At 30.8% G+C, this 27,544-nt stretch overlaps 1 protein-coding gene across 3 annotated transcripts in view; it reads right to left on the reverse strand.

The window, feature by feature from the left end:
* LOC107437369 (uncharacterized) overlaps window positions 1-27,544 on the reverse strand; it is a 49,006-nt gene that overhangs the window by 16,543 nt on the left and 4,919 nt on the right. For 2 of the 3 annotated variants that reach the window (XM_016049351.3, XM_071186747.1), the window contains exon 2: window positions 1,888-1,954. In XM_016049351.3, the coding sequence (XP_015904837.2) occupies window positions 1,888-1,923 (36 nt within the window). In that variant the 5' untranslated portion in view covers window positions 1,924-1,954. Of the gene's footprint in view, window positions 1-1,887; window positions 1,955-9,583; window positions 9,915-27,544 lie in introns of those variants that run through there. The other variant, XM_016049352.4, reaches the window with a different exon arrangement.

The following is a 27,544-nucleotide window of genomic DNA, read 5'->3' on the forward strand; positions in this document are numbered from 1 at the left end:
AAAACCTGCATAAACAAATAAATTCTAGTAAAACAAATAAATTTGTGATATAAATCAAAAATCGTCAAATAAATTCGTAATATATAAATTCGTGAAAAAAAGCGCTTTCGACAAAATACTAAAATAGAGATCTATCAACAAAGACTACTCGCTTCTGCCTAGCTTATGCTCTCTCTGGTTATTTCAGTTTCAGTTTTAAAAAGCGCCATATGTTGAGCCATTTCAGCTAGATTTGGCATGTGACATTTTTTGCGGCAATCATTGGTCGATTTTTTAGCGTTGCCATTCGGGGAGTTGTAATGAGGCTTTTTTTTGTCGCCGTGTAAGAGAAATATATATATAGATGATCCCTAAAATTTAGAGGGTAGCCGCAATCTGAGAAATATGGTCTGATAGTTTGGTCAAGAGAGAAATATTTCACCAGATCTAGAGAAATTTTTAAGCGAATTTAAAAAATTTTTGCACACAGTTATAAAATTCGATTATCTAGAGATAGTTCCCTGCATAAAATAATTTTTAAAAATTACTATTTTTTGTTATTTTATTTAATAATTATTTTATTTACTTCACACCATTTTAAATAATGCAATTTTATATGGCAAAACACAAAACTTTTACGAAATCAGCCGACAAAGTATAAGTGAAATTTAATTAAAAAATATCTGATTTTTCTTTTATTTGATTTCTCAGGAATTATTTGACAGATTTCTTTCAAATTTTATATTTCGTCATGTCAAAATACATTATTTAAAATGATGTAAAAATGTGAATACTTTACACTTAAAAGTATTTTTGACTAATATTAAATCAAATAAATAATAAATTTTTTTTTTCTTCGATGGAATTACCTTTGCATAAATGAATTTTACAATTCCACGCAAAAATTTTTCAATTCGCACAAAAAATTCTCGAGGAATATGGTGAACTAAGTAAAAAATGAAATTAAGATTGACGTGCTTCAACTTTCAATCGCTCTCCTGACCAAATTGTTTGAACCATAGTTCACAGACTGTGGCTATCCCCTATAGTTTGGGGGACAGAAATCATAATGAGCGGAAGAAAAAAATGTATGTTTATTCAGAAGAAGTATGTTTATTCAGAGACATATGGCGAAACAAGCAGAGATGTACGTACATTCGTTTTTATGTCTGATTTAGTAACATAAAAAATCGTCTGCACTAATTAATTAGCATATTTAAACCATCTTAATTAAGTCCTAGTACGTGAAAATCCAATTGTTAGATCAAATGTTATTCATGATATTTCGTTTATTTTTTGTGTATTGCACATGCGTCAAAACAGGTCTTCCTCTCTTTTTCAGCCTTTTGTTATTTTTGCATTAAACAGATTTAAATTTAATTAAAATTACTCAATTTCTCTTTATACAAATAATATAATACAATTATATATGAAGTTATACGAAAGAAATGATAGATTGATTTTTTTTTGTTCTTGATAATTAAATTTTTGTTTAATTATCAGGAGTTTGCTATACTATGGGCATCCTTTAAGGAGTTTTTAGTTTATCAAAATTTTATCACTAAAGTTCCCAGTCCTTCAGATAAAGCCTTTTCCTAGTTTGAAATTTTTTTGATCCGTATTTTGTAAACAAGAAAAAAAACTACATTTATTTAAATTTAAATTTTTTTTTTTTTTTTAAATATTTTTTTTTCCGAAATAAGGCACGTTAGTTTCCATGGAATATATGATTTCCCATAAACTGTTTTCAATTTCAATAAAATCAGAGATTTTAAGAAAGAAAAACGTGAGTTTAATAGTGGGAGAACTTTATAGTGGTAACAGCTTTTATCAATGATGTAATTAAAATAATAAATAAATGAATAACAAAAAAATAAAATTAAAAAATATTTAGACGTCAAAACTTACATCGTGTGAGTCTTTGTCATCAGATGGATATTTCATTTCAATTTTGATGTGGAGAATTCGGCTGGACCTGTAAATAAAAATATTTTAACTTAGTTTACAAAATTTGTTCAGGCATTATGTTTACGGAAATAAAGGGAAAGCAGACATTGCATAGAAAGCATACCATTTTGAGTTAAGACATAAAACAACCAAATAATTTAAATATTTATATTAAATACAAACATTTTCTGAGTACTTAATGTGATGCAAACAGGCTGTATATGTTAGAAGCAATTTATAAATATTAAGAGTTGTTAAAAAAAAAAATTCATGATCGTAGTAATTTGGTATTATAGTCTCGGAATCGTTAGAAATATTAGATGTTTCTCAATTCGTTGTTTAGACGTAAGTAAAAAAATAGATTTAGGAAAATTAACCCACCTCAAAAAGAGCGTTTAAGAAAATGGACTCAGCTTAAAATGAGCAATTAAGAAATTTAACCCAGCTAAAATGCGTATTTAAGAAAATTGAGAGCTGAAATTGCGTATTTAAGAAAATGGACATTGCTCAAAAAGTGCATTTTTAAGAAAATGAAACTAGCTCAAAAAGCGTCTTCAAGAAAATAGACATAGTTCAAAATGCGTGTTTAAGAAAAAGGACCCAGCTCAAAAAGCACATTTAAGAAATCAGGCCCAGCTCAAAATGTGTATTTAAGAAAATGGTCACAGCACAAAATGCGCACTTTTTAAACACGATATATTAAGTAAGTATAACCATCATCACCAAAATTTCAGAATCCGAGGTCGGAGTGGTATATGTCGTGATTCTCGGATGTTTATAACAAATTCAAATCCAGACCTCTATAAATGGTATTTACGAAATTAAAATTCTACAAGTACTAACGTATATTTGCAACCGCAATTATAAATTTATATGACCCGTAACCAAGGAAATCGGACCAGAAAAAATTTAATCGCGGAGGAAACAAAAAGGAATTAAAAGATGATTATAAGAAACAGATTACATGTTTCATTGGACAATTAAACTGGTTTTGAAATTCCTAAAAAATAACTGGATAGATTTGAACGGCGTTTTTATTGTGACACCTAATATGCATACTTTACATAAATTCATATTTGTCAAATGATTATAAAACGCTTCTCTTTTGGATTGCTTTCAAAATTACAAGACTACGTTGTTGAACATTAGTAGTCGTAAACCCAAAAATTGGGTCAGCAGTTCAACGACGGCTATAAAAAAATAAAATAAAATTATTATAAAACTGTATACTAAGGGCGGTCGTTACGGAACACTAATTATGTTCATACATAAAGAATTTAATAGATGAACATTTTATGATCAGCTATAAGTATGGAATGAATAATTTGATTTATTTGGGCCGGGATAGCCTGGTCGGTAGGGCGCTGGGCCCATATCCAAGAGGTTGTGGGTTCGATCCTCCCCGGCCGAAGACTCCCCGTGCAGTTAATGGTGACTGATGCACGTTAAATCTGTCGAGTCTCAAAGTCCTCCATGTTCCCACAACAAATCAATACCTCTCGGGGTACTGATCCAGGAGTTTCCTTGTCTTCTGGATTGGTTCAAAATTACAAGGCTACGGAGTTGAACGTTAGTAGTCGTAAACCCATGAAATTGGGTCGGCTGTTCAACGACGGTTATAAAATAAAATAAAACANTATTTACCAGTATTGTTCAGAACCTTTTCGAACAACAGAACACAACCGAACCACGGAACCCCTTTCAGAACACATTTCTCTGAAACCACGTGTTTAACGTAGGTAAGGTTTTTTCATGTAAGACGTTCAAATTTTTTATGCACTAATGTAAGATGGACAAATACGTAGTAAAGGCAAAATCTTCTATGATGATGCAGCAAAAATATTCAATGCTTTCAAAAATAGACGTTAAAAATGTATTATAATAAAAGAAATTTTTTCTTTCAAGTCTATTTGTATTTTTTCAGTTTTTAGAAATCTCACTTAACTTTCTGAAATATCACCCTGTTTTTGAGAAAGGGTGAGAAATTCTCACCCATTTTTTTTCTATGCTGAAAACAATGGGCTAAAGTCCCCTTGCCGTCAGTCTAACCTTGGGATATTTGTGTGGTTTTTCCCTCCATGTAACGCAAATGTTGGTTAGTTCCTATGCTTGATCCATGAGTTCCCTCGTCTTCGGGATTGGGTTCAAAATTACAAGGCTACGAAGTTGAACATTAGAAGTCGTAAAGCCAAATTGAGTCGGTTGTTGAACGGCGGTTATAAAAAAGATGATTTGTTTATGCGTTGCAAAATGTGGTTTACCACGTAAAAAAACAAATGTTTTATGCATGTTTCTTAATTTTTTATTAACTCGCTTCTGTCTGTGAGAGGGTGTGATCTAACAACAATCAAAATTTGGACAAGTTTCTGACTAGCCGGAGCACTTAAACCACTGCTACAACTCCCTGCTTGATGGTAATGAAAGTTTAAATAGTTTCCTAACCGCTAAAAGCAAAACCTCAAAAGTCGAAATTTTGACCTATTTCTGCCTAGCTAGAATGCTTAAGTTTTAACCGGAACTCTGTGTAGGTAGACAAAACAAATTGCAATAGTTTCTTGACCATTGAAAGAAAAATTTACAATGTCAAAATTTTGTCCAGTTTTCGACATTAACTAAATGAACGTGAAATAAGAATACAATAAAATGTCAATCTTAAAAACTACGTGAAAACTATGCTTGTCACCGAAAAAAAGTTACTATTCTTGTAGTAGTGAGATAAGAGCAGTGGGGCGCGACCTCTAATTCCAGAAGTTTTAAAACATGGTGTTGTGCAAGTCATAAAAAATAGAACCATCACTTCAAGGAAAGTATTTTTGTAATTTATGTAGTAATTAATGCCTCACGCGTCATATACTTGTGACAAGTCAAGTGATTCACATTGTATTTCAACTACTCATAATGATACCTTCATTAAACGAGCTATTAGAGGTAAAAAATATTCCGGAATATTTTTATAGCTTATTAGAGTCGTAACAAAAATATTACATAAATTTAAGGGGGAGGGGGAGCTAAGATATTAAACTAGCATATTCGTTCTCATTTTAGAACACTTTTCTCTCTTTTTTGTAAAAATAGGTGGCTAGTGTAATATTTGTGAAGCCCGGTGGCTGAGTGGTAGCGCTTTGCGCTCCCGGGCCACAGGTCCTGGGTTCAATCCTCAGGCCGGGCAAGGTTGACTCAGCCTCTCATCCCTTCAGTGGGTCGATAAATGAGTACCAAACATGATTGGGAACTAATGGGGGTTTCGCTTTCGGCTGACCACCTAACCGGAACATCTGCTCCTGTACCCCAGAGCCCAGGGTCAAGAAAACTGAGATGGGCACAGTAGGCCTTGGCCCTCTATGGACTATCGCGCCACTGAGTTTAGTTTAGTGCAATATTTGAACTGGGGAATATTGAGTGCAGGCGAAAATGTTTCAAAGAAAAAATACTTATTTTATAGAACAGCAAACAGTTCTCTTACGTTAAGAAATAAACGTTTAGTTTTCAAAAACAATTAGTATAATATCTCCTTCTGAGACCCTAACTATAAATAATGGCAGAAAATGCGGTATAAACTCAGAAATACAAATTTACTTTCTCATAAAGGTGGTGAAAAAAAATCTTTAATAAACTTAGATCACTTAATCTTAATTATTTTTTAAGCACATTATTGAATAATCTATATATATATTTCTCTTACACGGTGACAAAAAAAGCCTCATTATAACTCCCCGAATGGCAACGCTAGAAAATAGACCAATGATTGCCGCTAAAAATGTCACATGCCAAATCTAGCTGAGATGGCTAAACATATAGTGCTTTTAAAAACGGAAACTGAAATAAATAGAGAGAGCATAGGCAGAAGTGAGTAGTCTTCGTCGATAGATCTCTATTTTAGTATTTTGTCGAAAGCGCTTTTTTTCACGAATTTATTTGACGATTTTTGATTTATATCACGAATTTATTTGTTTTACTAGAATTTACTTGTTTATGCAGGTTTTTCCATTGCAATTCACTTATTTCAATTTTTAATAGACTTAATTATAGCCAAAATTTTAACCTTTTTAAAGAGATATCAGTTTTAGAAATTTTATCTTAAGATTTTATACTATAGCACATTTCTTTTTTTGCTATTAAGAAGTAAATATATAAGCTTAACAAACTTTNATTCTGAATCCAACCATGAAGTTGTTATACGGATTTGAATGATTGTTTTGAATTCTTAGAATTTTGTGCATTTGCAAAGTACCCAAGTTAGTAGCGAGCGAAGCGAGCTTGGTTTGCGAATCAAACCATATAAGATTGCGTAGCAATTTTCGGGGGTTGGCGAGCGTTAGCGAGCAGGGGGCGCAGCCCACTAGTAAATAAATAAATTTTAGTTTCTGGCATTACTTGCATAATGTAGAATACTTTTAAAGGGTATTTCTGCATATTTGGGTCGTGAAACTAAGTTTACCGACTAGACTAGGCCATTAAAAGTGTTCAAAAGGTTACTTGAATTTGTCTTTCTTTCAATTTTTGATTTCAATAAAAAAAATCAAATTAACGAGAATAAAACCAACTATATTTCTAAATAGACAATAGCTTTGTAAAATCATACAAGCGGAAAAATGCTAAATTATTATTTTAGTGTAAACTGTACCGAATGTCGTTAAAAAAAGTCAAAAGTTTTAAAAAATTTTCTTTTTAAGATTTAATGTTCATTAGAGTGGACAGCATTTTGTATCACTTAAGATATTTTCAGATTATTTTTTTTTGTTTGTTTGAATCCCTTATAAAGCAATCGTCTACATAAATGACTATCTTAAAGTTGATAATTTGAATTACACACGGTTAATTAGGATTAAAAGTCGTTCGATTAAGTAATCCTTTAGAACGTTTTATGACATTTAGATATCTTATTATTAGAGTTTAGTCTCACGGATTTGTCTTAATGTGAAGAAATATACGATGAAAATATCCGCCAATTTGCAAAAATTATTAAAAGTTAAAATTTTTCTCTTTTATGTAGTTAGGAAAAAATAATTTAAAAAAAAAGTTAAGTTTAATGATTTTTTTTTAGTTATGAGTTAACTTTTTTCTGTGCTACATATTTCTAAATAAAAATCACATTTTCTCTCATTATTTAGGGCTTGGGTCTCAGAGAATAAATAATAAGTTATAAAGAAAGTCAATAAAAAATTTTCATTTAAAAATTAAAGATGTCTTTAGTTGATACATGTCTTTATATTGTACGTCTGGATTCCAATAATAGACTGTGACAAATAGTTGCATACATTCCGTTATATAACGTTCTGTTATCTCATAGTTGTATACGTTCTGTAATGAATAGTTGTACACAAACTAATCAAAATTTAAGTCAAAACATCACTTTATTTAATTCCGTATTAGTAAATTTCTACTTTATTTAATTGAGTTTTTTTCCGTATTGTTATAGCTAAAAATACAAAAAAAAATTAAGAAAAAAGTAACTTAAATTTTTTCTCCTACAAAATTAATTGATTTAAGTATTGTGGATTGCTTCAATGCTAATTATTTAAACTCCAGATATTCGGACCTGTTTTGAGGGGGGAAAAACTTATAATCGGAGACTTAAGTATTTCAACGAAAAAAACTGTAACACAACTGTAATTTAATATTTTTGCTCACCAAACGAACGTATGTATATTTTGAATACAATTTTTGCATTCATAACTTTGTGCATGAAGTTGAAATTTAAGTTCCAACTCATTTAACGAACCTCTTTAACCATAATTCATAATAGTATATTAATGTAATTTGCACCAAAAAATAATAATTGTAAAAAGGTTAAAAAGACGAATTAAATAACTTTATCTTAAAATGTAACGTATAACTACGTTATTCTATCAATAATAATAATAAAAACAATCCTTTTAAACTCTTAATTTAGAAAACAAACAAAAACGTACTAATAACAGCACAGGTAAATACCTCTAAATTAAGGATGCAAAAATATTCATCGCAAAACAATGCCTTTATAACTTATATCAATTTTATGCTGATGACAACCAAACCAATATGAATAATTAATATGGGAAAACTTGATCATACCATGTGATTTTACGACCAATGAAAATGCACCGACAACAATGGAATGCGACACCATCATTACATTTTTATATAAAGTAAGACACCGAGTTTCTTAGAGGGGGAATAAAAGAAAAGAAAGGAAACAAACCTTAAGATCCCCATGACCCGATTTTGTCTGAATTTCCTCAATATTAGGAATTTTAAAAGTTAAATTTTTAACAAAGTTATCACCAGTCCTCCAGACACAAAAGGGATTCTACTTTCACTATCTTGATTATACAAAGAATTATATGAACGAAATTTCCTTATTTAATAACTTATTAAAAAAATCTTTTTTTTTTTAATTTTTATTAATTAAAATGTTTTATTGAACACCGCTACTAAATTTTAAGATTAAGTATTGTTGAAGCTTAAACTTTGAAAGTATTGTAAAAGTACTTAAATTTTAAAAATGATGAACTACATTTCCAGTAAAATAGGTAAAATATTTAACGATAACAAGGTGTAAATTTTCTAATGCCTTATATAGGTATTAACTTGGATCATATTTTATCATGATACATAGTAATAGAGTTTAACAAGATTGATTATTCGGTTTGTCCTAACTAAGGTGCTGCAAATTTGAATGATATTATGGTTCAACACGGGCCAAAATTCTTGGTTCGAATCGAAAACGAATAAAATAACACAAACAAATACTTAAAAAGTTCCTAAGTTTCTTAATAAATAAGGAAATTGAGTTGAAACTTTTTTCGTAGATTAATATTGAGGAAGAAGAGATAGATTTAAATCAGAAAAGACCTTTAGAAAAGTAAAATTTTAGCATAAATGTTAATGTAATAGGTTTAAACAAATTTACTTGACTCAGCTAACAAGTAACATTTATATGGAAATTAAAAATAATCATTAATAATAGTAGTATTTTACTTATGTTGCACTAGAGCTGTACAATGAGCTACTGGCGACGGGATAAAGAAACATCCGTCAGGATAATCTGAAGGCATGCTAATCTCAATTTTAATTCTCGGCAGAGGGGACAGCTCCACCGCTTAGGTACCCCGAGGACTTGCATGCGAAATCAAACAATTAACGGTAGAACAGGTTCCCGATAACTAATACCGCGCACCCTCGTTTCCTTCGCAGGCAGATCAAAGTGGCCTAACACTCACTCACTGAGCACTGCTTGACGTTTGTGATCTACTGGGAACCGTGTCGTACTATCAGCCTACTATGAAACTTAATCATTAATAAACATAATTAATCTAGCAATGAGACTTAATTATTATTTTTAAAAAAAAAGTTTTTAACCTTTAAACCAATATAGCAAAAATTTAAAAAAATAAACGTTTGCTTGATACATTTTAATTCGTGTAGTAAGTGACCTTTATCTGGATAAATGCGAAATTATCATTATTATATCGTAATTAATATTAAGTTATAATTAATTAATAATTAATCACATCAATTGTCACTCATAATGATGAATTTTAATGATTATTTCTAAAATTTATTTTGATAAATAGTGATAAAATATTATCCAAGAAGAGCTGCATTCTTTTATAGAGTCGAAAATCAACTACAGAAACTTTAAATAACGTAGCAAGTGTTCGTAAATTTCACTCACCTCCTAACAGACTACAGACATATCCTTTTGGGTAAATCCCTTAATATTCTAAATGAACTAGAAACCGAGGAGTAATGCTTATCAGCTTGGGAGTTAAAACTCAAATGGGATATAGGTGGATCTCTAAAAAGCCAAGGTGAGGTTAAAGAGAAAATCAAAAAAACTTAATTGACGTTCACCGATGAGGAAATGGCACAGGACATTGCCCAAAGGCATTAGAAGTTTTGATTCACGTTCTACCCGAATGAACTTAAGGCGAGACTCAAGAGAGAGTTGTGATTCAAGGATTCAGTTGTCAGTTGCTTGCATTATGTAATAATAACTCTTTCTCTGAGTGAAAATTACCTCATCTTGGAAGTTCTAAGGGTAATATGACCTCTCGCAGCACGTGATGTCCCGTGGCACAGTTCATACGCGTGTTTAACTTACGTCATTTTTAATTGATGTCATTAGTAGCGTCTTAAGACAAAGGATCAACCTTTTACGTCATTTTTTTCCCCTTAACAACAGTTGGTATTTGTGAATAATAGTTTGAGTGATCAGTTTTCACAAGAATGAGTGACTCATTTGATGAAATTAACTATTCAAACCTACAAGTTATTTAACTACAAGGTTTCATTAATGATTTCAAGTCTCTAATTTACATCCCATAAATAAAATTTGACAAGCATACAAAAGTGTATGAACAAGCACTTACTTTTTATTTAATACTGACAAACGAACTCGTAACAAACTACTGTATTACTAGTGCCAAACATACATCGAATCAGATTTCATAAATAATTTATTGGAACATCTTATCAACGATTTAAAGTTTCAAGGTTCCAAGACAGCTGGTTCGTCCTCTGACATGCGATTATTATTATTATTTTTTTTTGTCAATGTGGGGGATGTCCTCTCTGGCCCAAAAGATAATCAATAAATAAATTTTAATACTAAACACACACTAAGAAAATGTCGCAAGAAATTTCATATTTAATTAACTTTATGTTTCATAAAATGTTGTGAGCAAAGGGGATTAAAAATATTTCGAAATAACTCTACAATACTGATATTTTAATTACAATAAATAAATTTTGAAAAATAATCTCGCAGAAAAGAAAGCAGTCTTTAAAAACTCTGAATTTTATTCTTGTTTTGTAAAATCATAACATTTTTTAAACAATAAATATTAACGAAAACAATAAATAAATTTTTAAAAATAACCTCGCAGAAAAGAAAGCAGTCTTTAAAAACTCTGAATTTTATTCTTGTTTTGTAAAATCATAACATTTTGTAAATAGTAAATATTAACGAGACCAATAAATAAATTTTTAAACGAATTGCAATAAATAAATTTTTAAAAATAATCACTCAGAAAAGAAAGCAGTCTTTAAAAATTCCGAATTTTATTCTTGTTTTGTAAAATCATAACATTTTGTAAATATTAACGAAATGGCGCCAATCAGAGATAAACGCATAATGACTATCAACCCCTATGGAAAGGAAGATTATCTCAAGTACGATGGATTAGCGTCAACTCCCCACCTGCGATTGTAAAGGGAAGGGGGGGGGGAAACTTTGAGCGAGGAACACCTGTGACTTTGGGCCAGAAAGGATTCTCCCAAAAAAATATCTAAAAATATTGAATTTTCTGTTCCTAGAATCTACGACCTCAAGATGTCCTACTTATGTTAGAATAGTTATTGTAAACATTTCACCTTCAATTTGGCGCAACATAGCCGCATCCAGCTAGTGTGCACTTGAATCGTACACTTAAACTGATCTGTTTTAATACTGTAATACTAATATCAAACTACGGTTAAATGTACAACAATTCGGTAGTATTTTTCAATATTATTAATCGCAGGTTCTTAATTTTCGAGATAATCACCCATTTTTTAAGTCGAAAATTACAACGCTCACAAACAAAACAAGAACAAAAAGAAAACAATGAGATTCTCAAGTTAAACTTTCTGAGAACTAGCATGCAATGTATTAGATAGGCAACACTACGTAAAATTTCATCACATATTTTATGATTTTTTCCCCGTTTGCTTGCTAAGCGATTGTTTATGTAAAATTAAACGAAAGGTTAAAAGTCTGATTAGAGAAACCTTTTAAACAGTCTTATAGCATATTAATATGTCATTAGTTGAGATGGATTTTATTTCATTTTACTGGATTTTATTTCATGAGCGAAATTTAAAGAAATATGCTATAAAAGCATTTCATAATACGAAAAAATTTTAAAAATTAAAAATTATCACGTCTGTAAGCACAACCAAAAAAATTCTTAAAGAAAAAAAAAGAATTTGTTTTTCTCTCTATGTAAAGCAAATGAGGGTTAATTGGAAAAAGAAAAAAAAAACTCCTCTACAAAGATTTTTTCCAATACTCAAAGACCAATTTCTCCCAAGACCGCAGTTCCCTCGTCTTCTGGATTTCAAAATTACACGGGACAACGGAGTTCAACATTGGTAGTCGTAAACTCAAGGTTGGGTCTGCTATTCAGCGACTGCTATTAAATATAAAATACCTGGGGACTATTGTTACAGTTACTAATTTAAATGTTGAAATTTCAAATCTACATGTTGTGCTGTGCTTTGCATTCATGTACTAATTAATTTACAATTTTGTAGATACTTAATAGTTATCATGATCTCAGCATTGTAATCTCTATGTTGAATTTGTTTACTAATAATATTTTAGCCTTTTTTCACTTAATTTCAATAAATACATCATCGATCATTATGGGGTACTGAACCTAATTAATTTTATGGTGTTTATCGATGGCAATTAATCTTTGATGTGTACCATAACAAGAATTTTCTAACTCTCAAGTTCGATTTTTTTTCCTCCTCAAGTTTGACTACCATATTAATTTTTTGGATCATTAATTAAAATTTTCATTCTAAAATTACGGTAAAATAACCGTCAGCAGTCTGTCCATCCAATCACCCGTGAAGTTCACAGTGAAGAATATTTTTCGCCTTTATGGTTTTGAAACCGTTTACAACTGGTATGGTTACAAAACTAGGAATACGAAACTATACGGTTTTTTAACCATTTCGAGCTACCATGGTTCCAAAACCGTAAAAAAAGAAATTTTAACTAGACATAGGACCCAGGCTTCTCGTTAGGTAATGGGCATTTGAGAGTGCAAGACACAAATTAGAGAGAGCAGGACGCCGAAACTCTTCATGTGCTAAAGGGAATGGAGGTGTTAACGCTGGGATTCGAACCCCCGTTCCGTCGGTCATACGATTGACAGATTAGCCCTTTCGGCTATAATACTTACGCAGTTGCAAGAAACTAAATTGCTTCATTAGGTGGGCTTAGTCGGTGCAATAAAGTTCTGGTTATTTAACAGTTTTAGATTTTTTTTAAAAATAGTTAATAAACGATTTTTCTCACTGTCAATTGTTTGATTACCATCTTATTTATGGATATTTGACTGCTTTATTTAAATACGGTAAAATAACAATTAAATAGATTATTATTTAGCCATTTTCTCCGAGAAATTTCTAACGGTGCACCTAAAGGTCAGTACTTTAATACACGTCTCCCCTGAAAAGGTATGCCAGTGCGTCTAAGCTACATCATCCAAAAATAACTATGTCCTGAATAGACGCATCTTTTCAAAACTTGAAGATTTTAAAATAATACTTTCAATGCTGACGAATAAATTAACTATTTATTCAGTTTTTTCTCTTCGTAAAAATAGTTGTACCAAAATAACTCTCCGAACTATAGAGGAAAACTATCATTCTTGAACAATAGTTATTTTTCTTTACTGAAGTCCATCATTTGATGAAAGACGGAAGACATGAAGAAGCTAAGTTTCCATTGTTTTTGTCCATTTTTTAAACAATGTTTGGTACGCATCGAGAAGAATAATGCTTGACCTGAGTTCAAGAAAAATCTATCTACTCAAGCATATCCAAAACGCAATGAAGTGATGGCATAGTTTTCAGGTGAACTTGATTCGAGTTTATAGAAAACTTCCAACGCAAACAGCTCGAAAGAAAAGTTGTTTCAATTAGTAACTTCAGTGTTTAAACGCAATATTGGTCAGGGTCTCCGAGTTTCATAAGAACGGGATTTGGATTGCTTGTTGACATAATTTTTTTTAATCCTTTTTATCGATGTGTGAAAGAACGTAATCTATGATATGAAAATAGCTTTATGCATTCTTTTAACTGATATTAAGCAGTTCGAACATATTATTACAAGCAAATTTGCAGCGAAAGAAAATAAAAGAATTTAAAAATGCGACGAGTACCTTATATTTTTGAATTAATAGCGCTGCTTTTGCTTTGCAATTGACATATATTTACTAATCAAGAATCATATCTATAGTATCATGTTGTATTGTTGTTCCCATTGGCATCAACTTTAGAAAGAAAAAAAGTTGAGAGGGCTGAGAATTCTTAGTATACTTACTAATGTCCATTATAAAAGCTCATACGAAAGCAGCGAAAAATGCTGGGCTTTGATATAATGGACAAAAGTACTGAAGAATGCATTCAATAGTTAACTTTTCATTATTAAATTAAAAACAAAAGTAGTACTTATTGAGTCTCTTCCAGACCTTCCTACCTTTTTTAAATAAATCAATCTAAAGGAGATATTTGAAGAAAAAAAAAGTGTTAAAGTTTATTACAGTCTTTTTCAATATAAAAATAATTTTCAAGGTTTGTAATCAAGGTCGTAGTGTAGCTTTAATATCAAAATACAATTAAAATAAACAGAAACTAATATTACGATTATAGAGCTCGTATGAGGAAGAAGGGCGTTGAGAATTGTGATAGAAAATTGGATCGCAAATACTAAGCGATCGAGAAACGCTATTCAAACCTATAACTTGAACTTTAAACTATGAAAAATTTTAAAAATTTTGTTTGTCAAGTGTATTAGCAAAATTTTTCTTATTCATACAAGAAGCTTGCAGGGGTCTATCTAGATTTTTCTCAGAGGTACCTATTTTGTGAAAATTTAGACATAACTTGTGAAAATTTAAAATCACATTAAAAAATCAACACAAAAATATGGATTTATCGTTTCTTACAGGATACAAAAATAAAATTTTAAGTAAAAATATGTTGTGAAACTATCGTTTTTCCTAAAGTTGATTTTGTGAAGGTCGGTAGTAAATTTGGCCTGGACAGACCCCTGACTTGAGACCGTTAACATAAAAGAAAGAAAGTTAATTTTGTTTTATTATATANTATATATATATATACACAATATCTCGGTTCCTCGGTGAGTCGGCTGTTCCCTTTTTATTAAATTAGCACAGTTTGTCATAATTTAGGTGTCAACCAGTCAGGTGTCTGATGGTTTCGTTTAATTTTGCTATTAGTTCTAGCAGGTCGCGATAGCCTGGTCGGTAGGGCGCTGGGCCCATGCCCAAGAGTTCATGGTTTCAAACCCCGTGTAGTAAATGGTGACTGATGCACGTTAAATCTGTCGAGTCGCAAAGTTCTCCATGTTCCCATAACAAATCAATACCTCTAAGATACTGATCCAGGAGTTTTCTTATCTTCGGGATTGGTTCAAAATTACAAGGCCATGGATATGAACATCAATAGTCGTAAACCCAAAAATTGGGTCTGCTGTTCAACGACGGATATAATATAATATTAGTTCTAGCAAAACATGAGATAGTGGAAGTAAACATAATAATGTAAGTTTACTGCTAATCGGCAATTGGTTCCTCGCTGAATCGGCGGTACTTTTCTTACTTACCATTGGTCAGTTTAGCACTCCTTCTCATAACTTTCGTGTTAATCAGCCAAGTGTCCAGTGGTTTTGTTTGCTTTCGCTATCAATTTGTTTGCTATGCTTTTGCTAGCTTAACATAGTTAAAATTTAAAGTGCTTATAATTTTTTTTTTAAATTAAAATAAATAAAATGATCCACTATGAAGCAATTTCTTGTTGAAAATTTTTGACTTATCATTTGATAACTTTTGACGTATTGACTTATCATCTTTGTCATAAAATTATACTAGTAGAAATAAATATTGTTAAATCTGAATCAGAATAGTGTAGTTAAAAATTCTAAGGGAGAAAATAGCAATAAAAGTATTTAGTAAGTAGTAAATATAAGTATAAGTAAGAGGAAAATTTGAGTGAGGCTGTAAGTTTGTGGAGCATTATGGGTGATAATTACGGTGCCCAACCTACCTCAATGCTGTTCAATTACTACTATGACGGTGCATGACGTCGAGAACATTAAGCATGGATGTAGGAAAATAAGTGCAACACCACTTGATGTAATCGAGACAAAAACGCGATATCATATTAGAATAATAATAGCACATCATCATAAACAGATCAAATTAAAATTAAAAAAAAATTACTGAAATATCATTGTAATGTGATTTCATTAACATAATTCATAATAAATTAGCACATATCTGAATAACAGTTTTTCACATCTGTATGACGTTTTTTTTTTTTTTTTTTTTTTTTTTTTTTTTTTTTAACGATTCTACGAGGCTTAGGTCACCAGCACTGTAATTTATTTTAACCTATAATTTAATATTTTCCACAAAAATGAAGAAAAATTTGATAACAAAATTTACAATCATTGTAATTTTATATGAAGAAAAAAAAAAGAAAAGCATTTTGTCATGTTAGTCGTAACGTAATGAACGATTACCTGGATTTAAAAAGTAACCAACTGTAAAGCAAAAAAAAAAATTTTTAACCTAAAAAAAAAAAAAAAATTTTTAACCTAAAAAAAAATTTGAATGAAAAAAAAAAAATTTGAAAAAAAAAATTTCAAATTTTTTTGAATGAATTGAAAAAAAAATTTTTTAACCTAAGGAATACCGCGTGATTCAATAAGAAGAAATAAATGGCAATTTTACTCGTTAACGAGACTTACAACAGTTCAAATAGGTAGGGTTTTTAACTCTCTGGTCCGTAGTTTCTTTTTTCTTTTAAAAATTTCAATATGATTGTTAAGATTTTTATATTATTTAATGACCTGTCAGAAAAAAAAATCCTATCCATACAAATGACTATTTTCAAACCCAGTTTTAAATAATTTTTTTTAAAATGTCACTTGGTACCTTCTTCAAACTTCTTCTTTAACTGCTCAGTTAAAAACTGAAATAAAACTTCAAGCTAAAACTCAATTAAAAACTAACACTTCAATATTTGTGTGCGATTACTTGATAAATCCCAATAAGTTGTTATTTGCCTATCTGGAAATAATACTAAAGAAACGTTTCATGCAAAAATGCCACATTTTCAAAAAGTGTGGCTTACTGCCTTTTCAATTCTAGATTTTTAATTTCAAAATTTGATCGAAAATTTCAGTAGTCTTTAGGATTAACTGCTTCGCATTAATAAAAATAAAAAAAACACCGAAACATAAATAGCTTCAATAATAATTCTCATTTTATAATCTACATACGACTAACCTTTAATACCTTGTCATGATGAAGTTGAAATNAATACAAATCACGATTCATAATTTTTAGATCGCGTAAATACGAATCATGATGCGGAATTTTTAGATTGCATAAATAAGAATTATGAATTTTTAGAGTGCGTGAATGCGAATCCCAATGCCTTATTTTAAAATAATGTATAAATACGAAAATCAATGTTTGATATTATAAACCAAAATGAGCAAATCAAGACATTGAATTTTAAACTTGCGTGAATATGAATCGTTACAAAGGTTTTTAAAAAGGCGTAAATACGAATCACAATATCGGATTTTTAAATCTCGTAAATAAGAATCGCAACATACAATACTCAAATCACGTGAATCAGAATCGCAACACGCAAATATGATAAGCTATGTTTGATATTAAAATCGTGTGAATGAGATCGAGATATTAGCAGATTCCAGGCTTGGGACCTCTAAAAGGCTTGTCAGAAGCAGCGTCGTTTGAACTACAAAAATCGGATCTATCTGGTGGGCGGGTAAAAAATTCCGAAAATCTTATTTGATGTGAGTAGCTATGCAGTTTGAATTTTCTTTTTCTCTTTGAAAATCGGTAAATTTTCTGAAAAAGCGGAATACTTATAAAAAAAATGAAATTTTTAGAAAAATCTGAATTTTTGACAAAAAAGCTGAAATTCTAGTGATAAAAGTGAAAAAAGCGAAAATCCGCTAAAAAGCGGAAAAATCTCATCCCTGGTTATATGTTGAGCGAGAATTGATAGTGGCAGTAAACATAGAAATGTAAGTTTACTGCTAATAGCCAACAATATCTATATCTCTTGGTTCCTCGAAGAGTCGGCGGTTCTCTTATTTATTAAATTAGCATAGTGTGTCATAATTTAGGTGTCAATCAGTCAGGTGTCTGATGGTTTTGTTTAATTTTGCTATTAGTTCTAGCAAGGCCGGGATAGCCTGATTGGTAGGACATTGGGCCCATGTCCAAGAGTTCATGGGTTTGATCCCCGCCGGCCGAAGACTCCCCGTGTAGTAAATGGTGACTGATGTACGTTAAATCCTTTGAGTCGCAAAGTCCTCCATGTTCCCATAGCAAATCAATACCTCTGGGGATACTGATCCAGGAGTTTCCTTGTCTTCGGGATTGGTTCAAAATTACAAGGCTACGGAGTTGAACATCAGTAGTCATAAACCCAAAAATTGGGTCGGCTGTTCAACGACGGATATAATATTAGTTCTAGCAAAACATGGTCAAAATTTCTCTGTGGGAATTTTTGACGTCCGTTACAAACATCATTTTTGTCTTAAAATGTCCTTTAAAGAAACAGTATCGTTAAATCTGAAGCGGAATAGTGTAGTTAACTTTAAGATACAAAAATGTTAAACATTTTTGTTCGTTGTGTGTCGTAGCAAAACTTTCGCTATTCATACAAGAAACTTGAGACCGTTCATAAAAAAGAAAGAAAATTAATATTGTTAATTGTATCTGTATCATATTGTATTTTTGTATTTAATCAGAATTCAGTATACTATGATCTTAAACATTATACTCTGATCAGCGAGAATAGATAGTGGAAGTAAACACATAATAATATAAGTTTACTGCTAATCGGCAATTGGTTCCTCGTTGAATTGGCGGTACTTTTCTTACTTACCATTGATCAGTTTATCACTGCTTCTCATAACTTTGGTATCAATCAACCAAGTGTCCAGTGGCTTTGTTTGCTTTTACTATCAGTTCTAGCTTAACATAGTAAAAATTTAAAATGTTTATAATTTTTTTAAAAATTAAAATAAATAAAATTATTCACTATGAAGCAATAATTTATTGTTGAAAATTTTTAACTTATAATTTGAAAATTTTTGACTTATCATTTTTGTCGTAAAATATACTAATAAATATAAATATTGTTAAATCTGAATCAGAATAGTGTAGTTAAAAATTCTAAGGGAGAAAATATCAATTAAAGTATTTCATTTAATTAAAATTAGAGGAAAATTTGAGTGAGGCTGTAAGTTTGTGGAGCATTATGGGTAATAATGACGGTGCCCAACCTACCTCAATGTTGCAGTTCAATTACTACTAAGACTGTGCATGACGTCGGAAACATTAAGCATGGATGTAGGAAAATAAGTGCAACAGCATTTGATGTAATTGAGACAAAAGAGCGATATCATATGAGAATAATAATAGCACATCTCATTATAAACAGATCAAATTGAAATTAAAAAAATATCTGAAAGATCATTGTAATGTGAATTCATTAATATAATTCATAATAAATTCGCACATATCTGAATAACAGTTTTTCACATCTGTATGATGTTTTTTTTTTAAACGATTCTACGAGAGGTTAAGGTCACCAGCCTTGTATTTTATTTTAACCTATAATTTAATATTTTCCACAAAAATGAAGAAAAATTTGATAACAAAATTTACAATCATTGCAATTTATATGAAAAAAAGAAACATTTTGTCATAATGTTAGTCGTAACGTAATGAACGATTACCTGGATTTAAAAAGTAACCAACTGTATTTGAAAAAAAATTTTTTTTTAACATAAGGAATACTGTGTGATTCAATAAGAAATAAATGACAATTTTACTCGTTAACGAGACTTATAACAGTTCAAATAGGCAGGGTTTTTAACTATCTGGTCCGTAGTTTTTTTTTTCTTTTAAAAATTTCAATATGATTGTTAAGATTTTTATATTATTTAATGACCTGTCAGAAAAAAAAATCCTATCCATACAAATGACTATTTTCAAACCCAGTTTTAAATAATTTTTTTTAAAATGTCACTTGGTACCTTCTTCAAACTTCTTCTTTAACTGCTCAGTTAAAAACTGAAATAAAACTTCAAGCTAAAACTCAATTAAAAACTAACACTTCAATATTTGTGTGCGATTACTTGATAAATCCCAATAAGTTGTTATTTGCCTATCTGGAAATAATACTAAAGAAACGTTTCATGCAAAAATGCCACATTTTCAAAAAGTGTGGCTTACTGCCTTTTCAATTCTAGATTTTTAATTTCAAAATTTGATCGAAAATTTCAGTAGTCTTTAGGATTAACTGCTTCGCATTAATAAAAATAAAAAAAACACCGAAACATAAATAGCTTCAATAATAATTCTCATTTTATAATCTACATACGACTAACCTTTAATACCTTGTCATGATGAAGTTGAAATCAATTTGTACAGAAAACTAGTTTATATTTACTCAAAGTTTCACTTTCCCACACTTGTTTTTTCCTCCCCTTCTTTTATTGGAAATATTTTATGTATTGATGCAACTAACGTGAATTGGAGAGAGTCTAAACCGGTTCTATAATAAGTAAATAATAATAAAAAATTATTTCGAAAGCTTTTTTTTAAATAACTGGTTGCAGAAGGGGGGGATTAAGATAACCTTTGCTATCACCTCACCTGGTGACGACACACTAAGCCCCGACGTGATGTTCAAAGTAAACACTTGTGAATTAACCACACGATTTGGATTAAGTGAAGCAGGCAGTTAAGAGCAAACTGCCGTTGGGAATAATATTCACTCTTTTAAAGAACCGTAAACACAAGAATTCCTTAAAAGAAATTCTAAATTTGAATTTGTGAGATATTTAGTTTAAGAAAAAGCATTGTTTCATAATTTTTAAATAAATTTAAATGCTTTACAATAGTAATCGTAAGTAATAACTATATATAATCAGAGTTACAAGTAATTGGGTGATAAATAGTAATCATTATCTGAAATCAATTATATTTGTATTCGACTCGAAAGTTAAAAAGATTGAATTCAGTTCATGAAAGCTCCCTGTTTTCAAATTTTTTGCGTGAAATTTAGATCAAAATATTAATTTTTTCATTATTTACATTCGAATATACTGTTATTGATGACAGACTTAAATTTTAGAATAAAATAACATAAAGACAGCCTTCCTAGCTAAGTATAAACTAAGGTATAATAAAATAGTATTCTCCAAATGGCTCGTTTATGGGAAAATATATCGAAGTAATAAGTAATTAAATAAAGTAAAAATACTATAAACTACGTATTAAAAACGGATTACATTTAAAAAAAAATTAATTTTTGTTACATCTAAAACGAAAAATGCAATGTGTAATGTGGGGAAATTTCAGTTGTGATGCGCCTTGTTTTTTACCGAGCAAAATAAGAACTATTTTACTCCTTTTCACTCTATAGCGAAAAACGTAGCTTTGTAAATTTTTACATTTTATCATCGTTCATTTTGTGTCTGTTTATGTCGGAAACTTGAAAAAACTTCGAATAGCTATAAAATAATTAATTTTGTTCCAATTATTGCATGGTATTGTTATCACACACAGCTTCAGTTGAAATTTGGATACTTTGGAAAGTGGTCAAAAGTCGAGCAAGTTTTTGGCGATAAAATGGGTGATAAATACTAGATTTAATGTGCAGCACAGATCTTCTGTTGAGTTTTGAATACTGCATCATTGAAAAGTGGATAAAACTTTTATTGCAGGAGCAGATAAATTCCTTTTCCCGATAATGTGGCTATAAATTTTGCTTGTAACGGCCAGAAAACTATTGAGACTTGTTTTGTAATCCAGAACAGTAAAAAAAAAATTTTTTTTTATCTGATGGGACAGTTTTTTCAGCTAATAGAATAATTTTTTCCACCTTATAGGACAATTTTTAACGAAGACTTCGGAATTCTGATTGGCAATAACTCCCGTTGTCAAAAATATTGTGGTAAATTTTGATTCGCAGCACTGATTTGATGTCTAGTCTGATAATGCTCGAAAGACTCCATGGTCATAGAGACGAAAGCGGTTAAATAAAAACGTAGTTAGTAAATAAAAATTCTTTTTTAAAATTAAGAACTAGGGACATAATGTGTTTTGTATCGCATATCTGAGCAAGAAAAACCTCATTTATCTAAAATGCACAAATTTAAGTTTTAATAGTTCATAAATTTCAGGCTTTTTACGGGTGTTTAAAGAGTCTTAAATAATGAAGTTCCTGCCACACTAATAAAGATGCAGTGGGGAAAAAGAAAAAAAACGAAACACCCTGAATAATTTTTGATCTTATGATCGGACCTTCACGTACTAAGGCTCAATCTTACACCCGTATTCACCACGCCGAGTTAAATTCGAGAGTAACTCGGGGATCGGAAAATCCACAGTTCAGAGTTACTCTCGGATTAACCCTCGCTTTTTATTCTCCAACCGTTTTCAACAGAGGATTTCACAACTCGAGTTTAACTCTTGCAGGAAATATAACGAGGCCTTTGATTGGGCAAGGTAAAACCATGTGACTTTGTATATAATATAAACACGTGAATAAACAAATTAGCGTGAGTATCGCTCAGCATAAAATCTTACAGCAGTTAGAGTTAAGGCATTGTAAGGCAGCACTTTTTCCGTTAGAGTTAAGGCATTGTACCGATCTGTATCAGATTCCAACTTACTGCCAATTTTGGAGATCAGTTCTTCAATCGTTGGTTTTAAGAAACGATATCTTTCAAAAAAGTATATTTCATCTAACTCTTCTAGGTCATTATTTCTGATAGTTGGGACATATCTTTCTCTTCTTTCCACAGTTTCAAGAAATTCAAGATCTTCAAGCTCAAACGCAGCGATAGAATCCTCCATCTTTTTTGTTTACAAGCTCCTCGTGAAGAGGTTACCCTCCGATAACTCGGCAAAAACGGAGGGTTACCCGAGAGTCAGAACTGTCGATGAAAATCTGCGAGTTTGGCGAAATTTCGGCTGGAGAATAACGTTTCGCACTTAACTCGTGATTTTACTCTTACCCATAGATTACCCGGAGGTAATCCGTGTTGGTGAATACGGACGTTAATGGTGTTCGAGGGGGTGACCTCAAATATGCTAATTAATGTGTGCAGACGATATTTAAAGCAACGAAAGTCACAAAAATGCCCTTTCTCTGGTGGACAAACATAATTTTTTTTTGACGTATTCGTTTGCTTGTCTTTAAAACTTATTAGGTAGCCGCAATCTGAGAAATATGGTCCGAATAGTTAGGTCTGGATAGAGGTTTAAAGTTTGGACCCCGTAACCCCTTCCTTCTCGCTCCAGTGAAAATGACGGGCTGAGTTTTCGCCCGCTATTTCTCGCTCCCGTGATATTGACGGGCTGGAGTGTTCAGCAGTAACGCGCCAATAAGAATAAAGCTAATTCATTTCGTTTGCCAGGAAAACATTTTATTTCTTATTTTACACACCTGATGGCAATTGTAGATAGTTAGTTTATTTTTAACTAGTTGCAGCACTAATCAAATACATAATACAAATACAAAAGGCAAAAAATAGGCACTTTTATGATCGTTTTCTTGAAAATTAACAAATCGTTAAGGGGTTAATATTGATTTTTACTTTTTGTGGATTTCACCATATCGTGAGTATTTTCTAAGCAAATTGAAAAAATTTTGCGCACAATTATAAAATTCGTTTATCCAAAGATAATTCCATGCAAAAAATAATTTTTAATAATTTGTCTTTTATTTTTTTACTTAATAAAAGTCAAAAATATTTTAATTGTAAGGATTAAAAATTTTTACATCATTTTAAAGAATATAATTTTGTAATGCAAAATAGAAAATTAGAACAAAATCGATAGAATAGTTCCGGAGAAATAGAATTTTAAATGCAAGACTTCATTGAAATTACATTTTGTAACTTAAAATATCGTTTGCACTAATTATCATTTTTTAAGGTCACCCTCTCAAACTATTAAGGTTGAGTTCTAGAGTGTGGAGTTCCGATCATTAGAGCAAAAGGTATTCAGAGTGTTTCGTTTGATCATTTATTTATTTTGCAAACTGTAGATGTTGAGTTGTGTTGTCTAGACTGTTTGGATAGCAATTTCGCAATGAAGGTGAATTTTATTTTTGTTGTACAGTAAGAAGAGGTTTCTTTAGAATTGTGAAGTTATTCCGGGAAGATATATAAAGAGATGCTCCTTCAGTCTGTCATTTAAAAACATTCAGACACATTTTACCTTTACCTAAATTCAATTTTAGGAAAAATGTAAGATATTAAGACAGATAATTTTCCTTTTACTACTCACTTCAAGGCTATTGACAGTCACGCCTTAACTGAGTGTAACAACCGTCTAGGCGTGATACAGTAATTGCTTTCACTATTTACTAAGTGACTGGATAGAAAATTTAAAAAATGTAAAAGATTTTTTTCTTGAAATGGGATTTAAACTTTTTTAAAGTTCTTTAAATATTAAAATTAATAATAGTAACTTATTCCGTATTTTTTATAATTTTCAGCTATAGTTTCAGTTTGTAGTAAAACATAACATATAAAACTAACTAATATGTGCTATAAATCTATAACATTAAAAAGTAAATTGATAGATAGATTTAATGTAGAGCTAAAAAGCATAGTACTCGAGAACGGTTATACTGCGCCAAACTCAAATCGCAATTTCTGACAAACGCAACGAAATTAAATTATGTTATAAAACAAGTCTGACTGAGAACCTAAAGCAAAAAGTCGGAAAGAAAATAAAAGGGAATGTCACTGGAATATCCAGGGGTCATGGGATTAATGTTTACTTGGTAAAGGTAACCCTCTCCTTTATGGTTGAAACTTTTTACCATTATGTTAAACTACATAATTTCAAATGCGGCCGAAATACAAAATAAATCTATCGAATTAGAAAAAATTAATGTGACTTAAATTTAAACAGTGAAACATTATATATGAATTCAAGCAACATAATATCACATTACATACAGTATATCTTGAAATTTAAATAAAAGATAAATAATTTTAAAAATATTTAAAATTGAGTCCAATTAATAAGATTGTTAACATCGCACATGGGCATTATTAATGGGCTATCGACTAATGCTGGAAATGTGTTTATCCTAAAAATCGAACAATTCAAAGATCACGAAGTAAATGTGAACAAACATCTGCTTAATAAGTGAGATGATTTTCGGAGGTACATGAAATTCATACGCACAAAGGAGGGCTTATTTTCAGATATAAGTAATATTTCTGTAATAAGTAATTTTTAAGGACTTTATTATTTTTTTTTTTAATAATTCTAACTGTCTTCAATTAGAGAGGAAAATAACGGCAAGCTGAAATACATCATTCAATTTATATAATGGATTTCAGTCTATGGTGTGATGAAATGTTAACAAAGCTACATTTTGCTCCTTTTAAATTTAAGTAGCAGAAAAACTTTAAATGAAATAAAGTTTTAATAGCATGCTTAAAATCCGTGTTAAATTTTTTTTCTAAGATATATATTTCGTAAAAATGCACGTTGGAGAAGGATTTAAGAAAAGTGAAATTCAAAACAATAAGTGCACCGGGCAGAATTAATTTATATAATTGGAGGCTAAAGAAACGTTATGGTGAATGTAAATCTTATGACTTGGTTGGTAGGACGCTGGGCTCGTGTTCGTGAGAACTGGAGTTTGAATCCTGCCGGCCGAAAAATTCCCGTGTATTAAATGGTGACTGGTGTACGTTATATCTCTCTGGGCCACAAAGTTTTCTAAGTTTCCTAAACAAATTAATACCTCTAGGTGTACTAAATTGGAGATTGAACGTTCCCTGGTCAGGTCAAAACTACGATCTGTGGATGAATGAATGGGTCAGCTCTTTAAAAAAGTGGGCTGTGACGTGTGTGACTGAAGTCGTATTCTTGGCCGTAGATGGCGCCACTAAAAAACAAGAAACGCCCCCTCGGCCTTAAAAATTCGCCTGATTTCGAGCAGGCTTACTGGTATAGGAAAGTGGAATAAGCAATAACAACACAACGAAAGGTAAATCTTTAAGAAAATTTCTTAAGCTAAAATTAGATACGGAGAATTGGTGACTATTTTAAATCGTAAGTGGTAGGGTAGGGAACAAAATTTCACGCAATCTGCTTGGTCATTGCGTGAAACGTGTTCTTCTCCCCCTGTGTCCTCGTGATTCTCACGTTTAATATAAATCCATTCATGCAAAAGCATAAAATTCTCTATATAAAAAATACTACCGTCTAAATAAAAGTGGTAGAACATATTTGTTTACATTAAGTGGATCTTTCTTTCTGTTACCTACCACTCTAACTTTAAAAAAGGAATGTGACTTACTTCAGATCCATTTACATTATTATTATATTATGGTAGACAGAATTTCCTTATTTTTGCAAAGTAAATCCTAGCAACAAACCATTTNTTACCTACCACTCTTAACTTTAAAAAAGGAATGTGACTTACTTCAGATCCATTTACATTATTATTATATTATGGTAGACAGAATTTCCTTATTTTTGCAAAGTAAATCCTAGCAACGAACCATTTGTGCTACCACTTTTCACTTCTTTGAAAAAGTAACTATCCTTTTAAAAGGACGCTAGGCACAAATGGGTTAATTTTTTTTGATGTCAGCTTAAATGAATGAATCATCAATTTTATATAAGGATTTCAAATTCTTAGCCAGATATCAAAAGTATTAGCCAATCTCCGAAAGTCTTCGCCAAATGCAAACCTTAATAATTTTTTCCCATAGAAAACTGTTTTACGGTAGTTTGTTTCAGGTTTCTATTATTTGGACTCAATTAAAATTTGTTACGCGGCGCATTTATCGAAAAATTACGGTATCGAATAAAAAAAAAATAGTGATTTGTTTAGAAAAATTCATTTTGACGTAATTTTAAAGATCGAGTTAAATATATTTCTTTCCAGTGGAAAAAAAACATTCGCCAATACTTTCACCAAAACACAATTTTATTCTCTAAATTTACGATTTTATCGCATTTGGTGAGGTTAGCGCGGGACCTGGATATACCGGGTACCCGGCAGTATTTCGTTACCCGGACCTGCTAAAAGAATTTCGGTACAATGTACCGGGGGGTGCCCGTACCCGGTCAATTTTACGGGTATATTCATTTACATTAAACACAGTCATATCCTAGTTTATAGCAACCTTATAACAATCATAAAAATTTTTAGTTTTGGAAATCCATGAATTTGTTAATAATCAAACTGAAATAAAGGGTTTAGGCACGAGATATTTTGTTCTTGTAAGGAATTTTACTTTAGGGAAACCTTGATCAGGTTAACGAGGAATTTAAATGCAAGACCTAAATGTAACCTTAATACAATTAATAGGTAAACCGTTGTAAAGTGGGCATGTTCGCTAAAGAGAGGCGTTTCGTTAGGTTCTTCAGAACATGTAAATTCAGAATCTAATAATGAGAACTATTTAAATAAATGCAATTTAGAAATAGGGAATTACATTGATATTTATTTCAAAGTTAATGAAATTGTAATGGAATAAAATTCAAAGATAATCAAAAAATGGTATATGTGTGTTTTACTTTCATACTTAATTTTCACTTAGCAAATGAGTAATTTTTTTTAATTTTTTTAAATTATTATTTGTGTCAGTAGACTTAGAATTTCATTGCCGTTGGACAAATACAAACAAAACTTAAATATTTTCTTACAAATGACGCTGTAATTATTCTAATGCTATTACTAATTCAGACATCAAAGATTAAACTTCTATTAAGTAAAAGTATGTGTTAAA

This window comes from Parasteatoda tepidariorum, chromosome 10 (genome assembly GCF_043381705.1).
Source record: "Parasteatoda tepidariorum isolate YZ-2023 chromosome 10, CAS_Ptep_4.0, whole genome shotgun sequence".
NCBI lineage: Eukaryota > Metazoa > Arthropoda > Arachnida > Araneae > Theridiidae > Parasteatoda > Parasteatoda tepidariorum.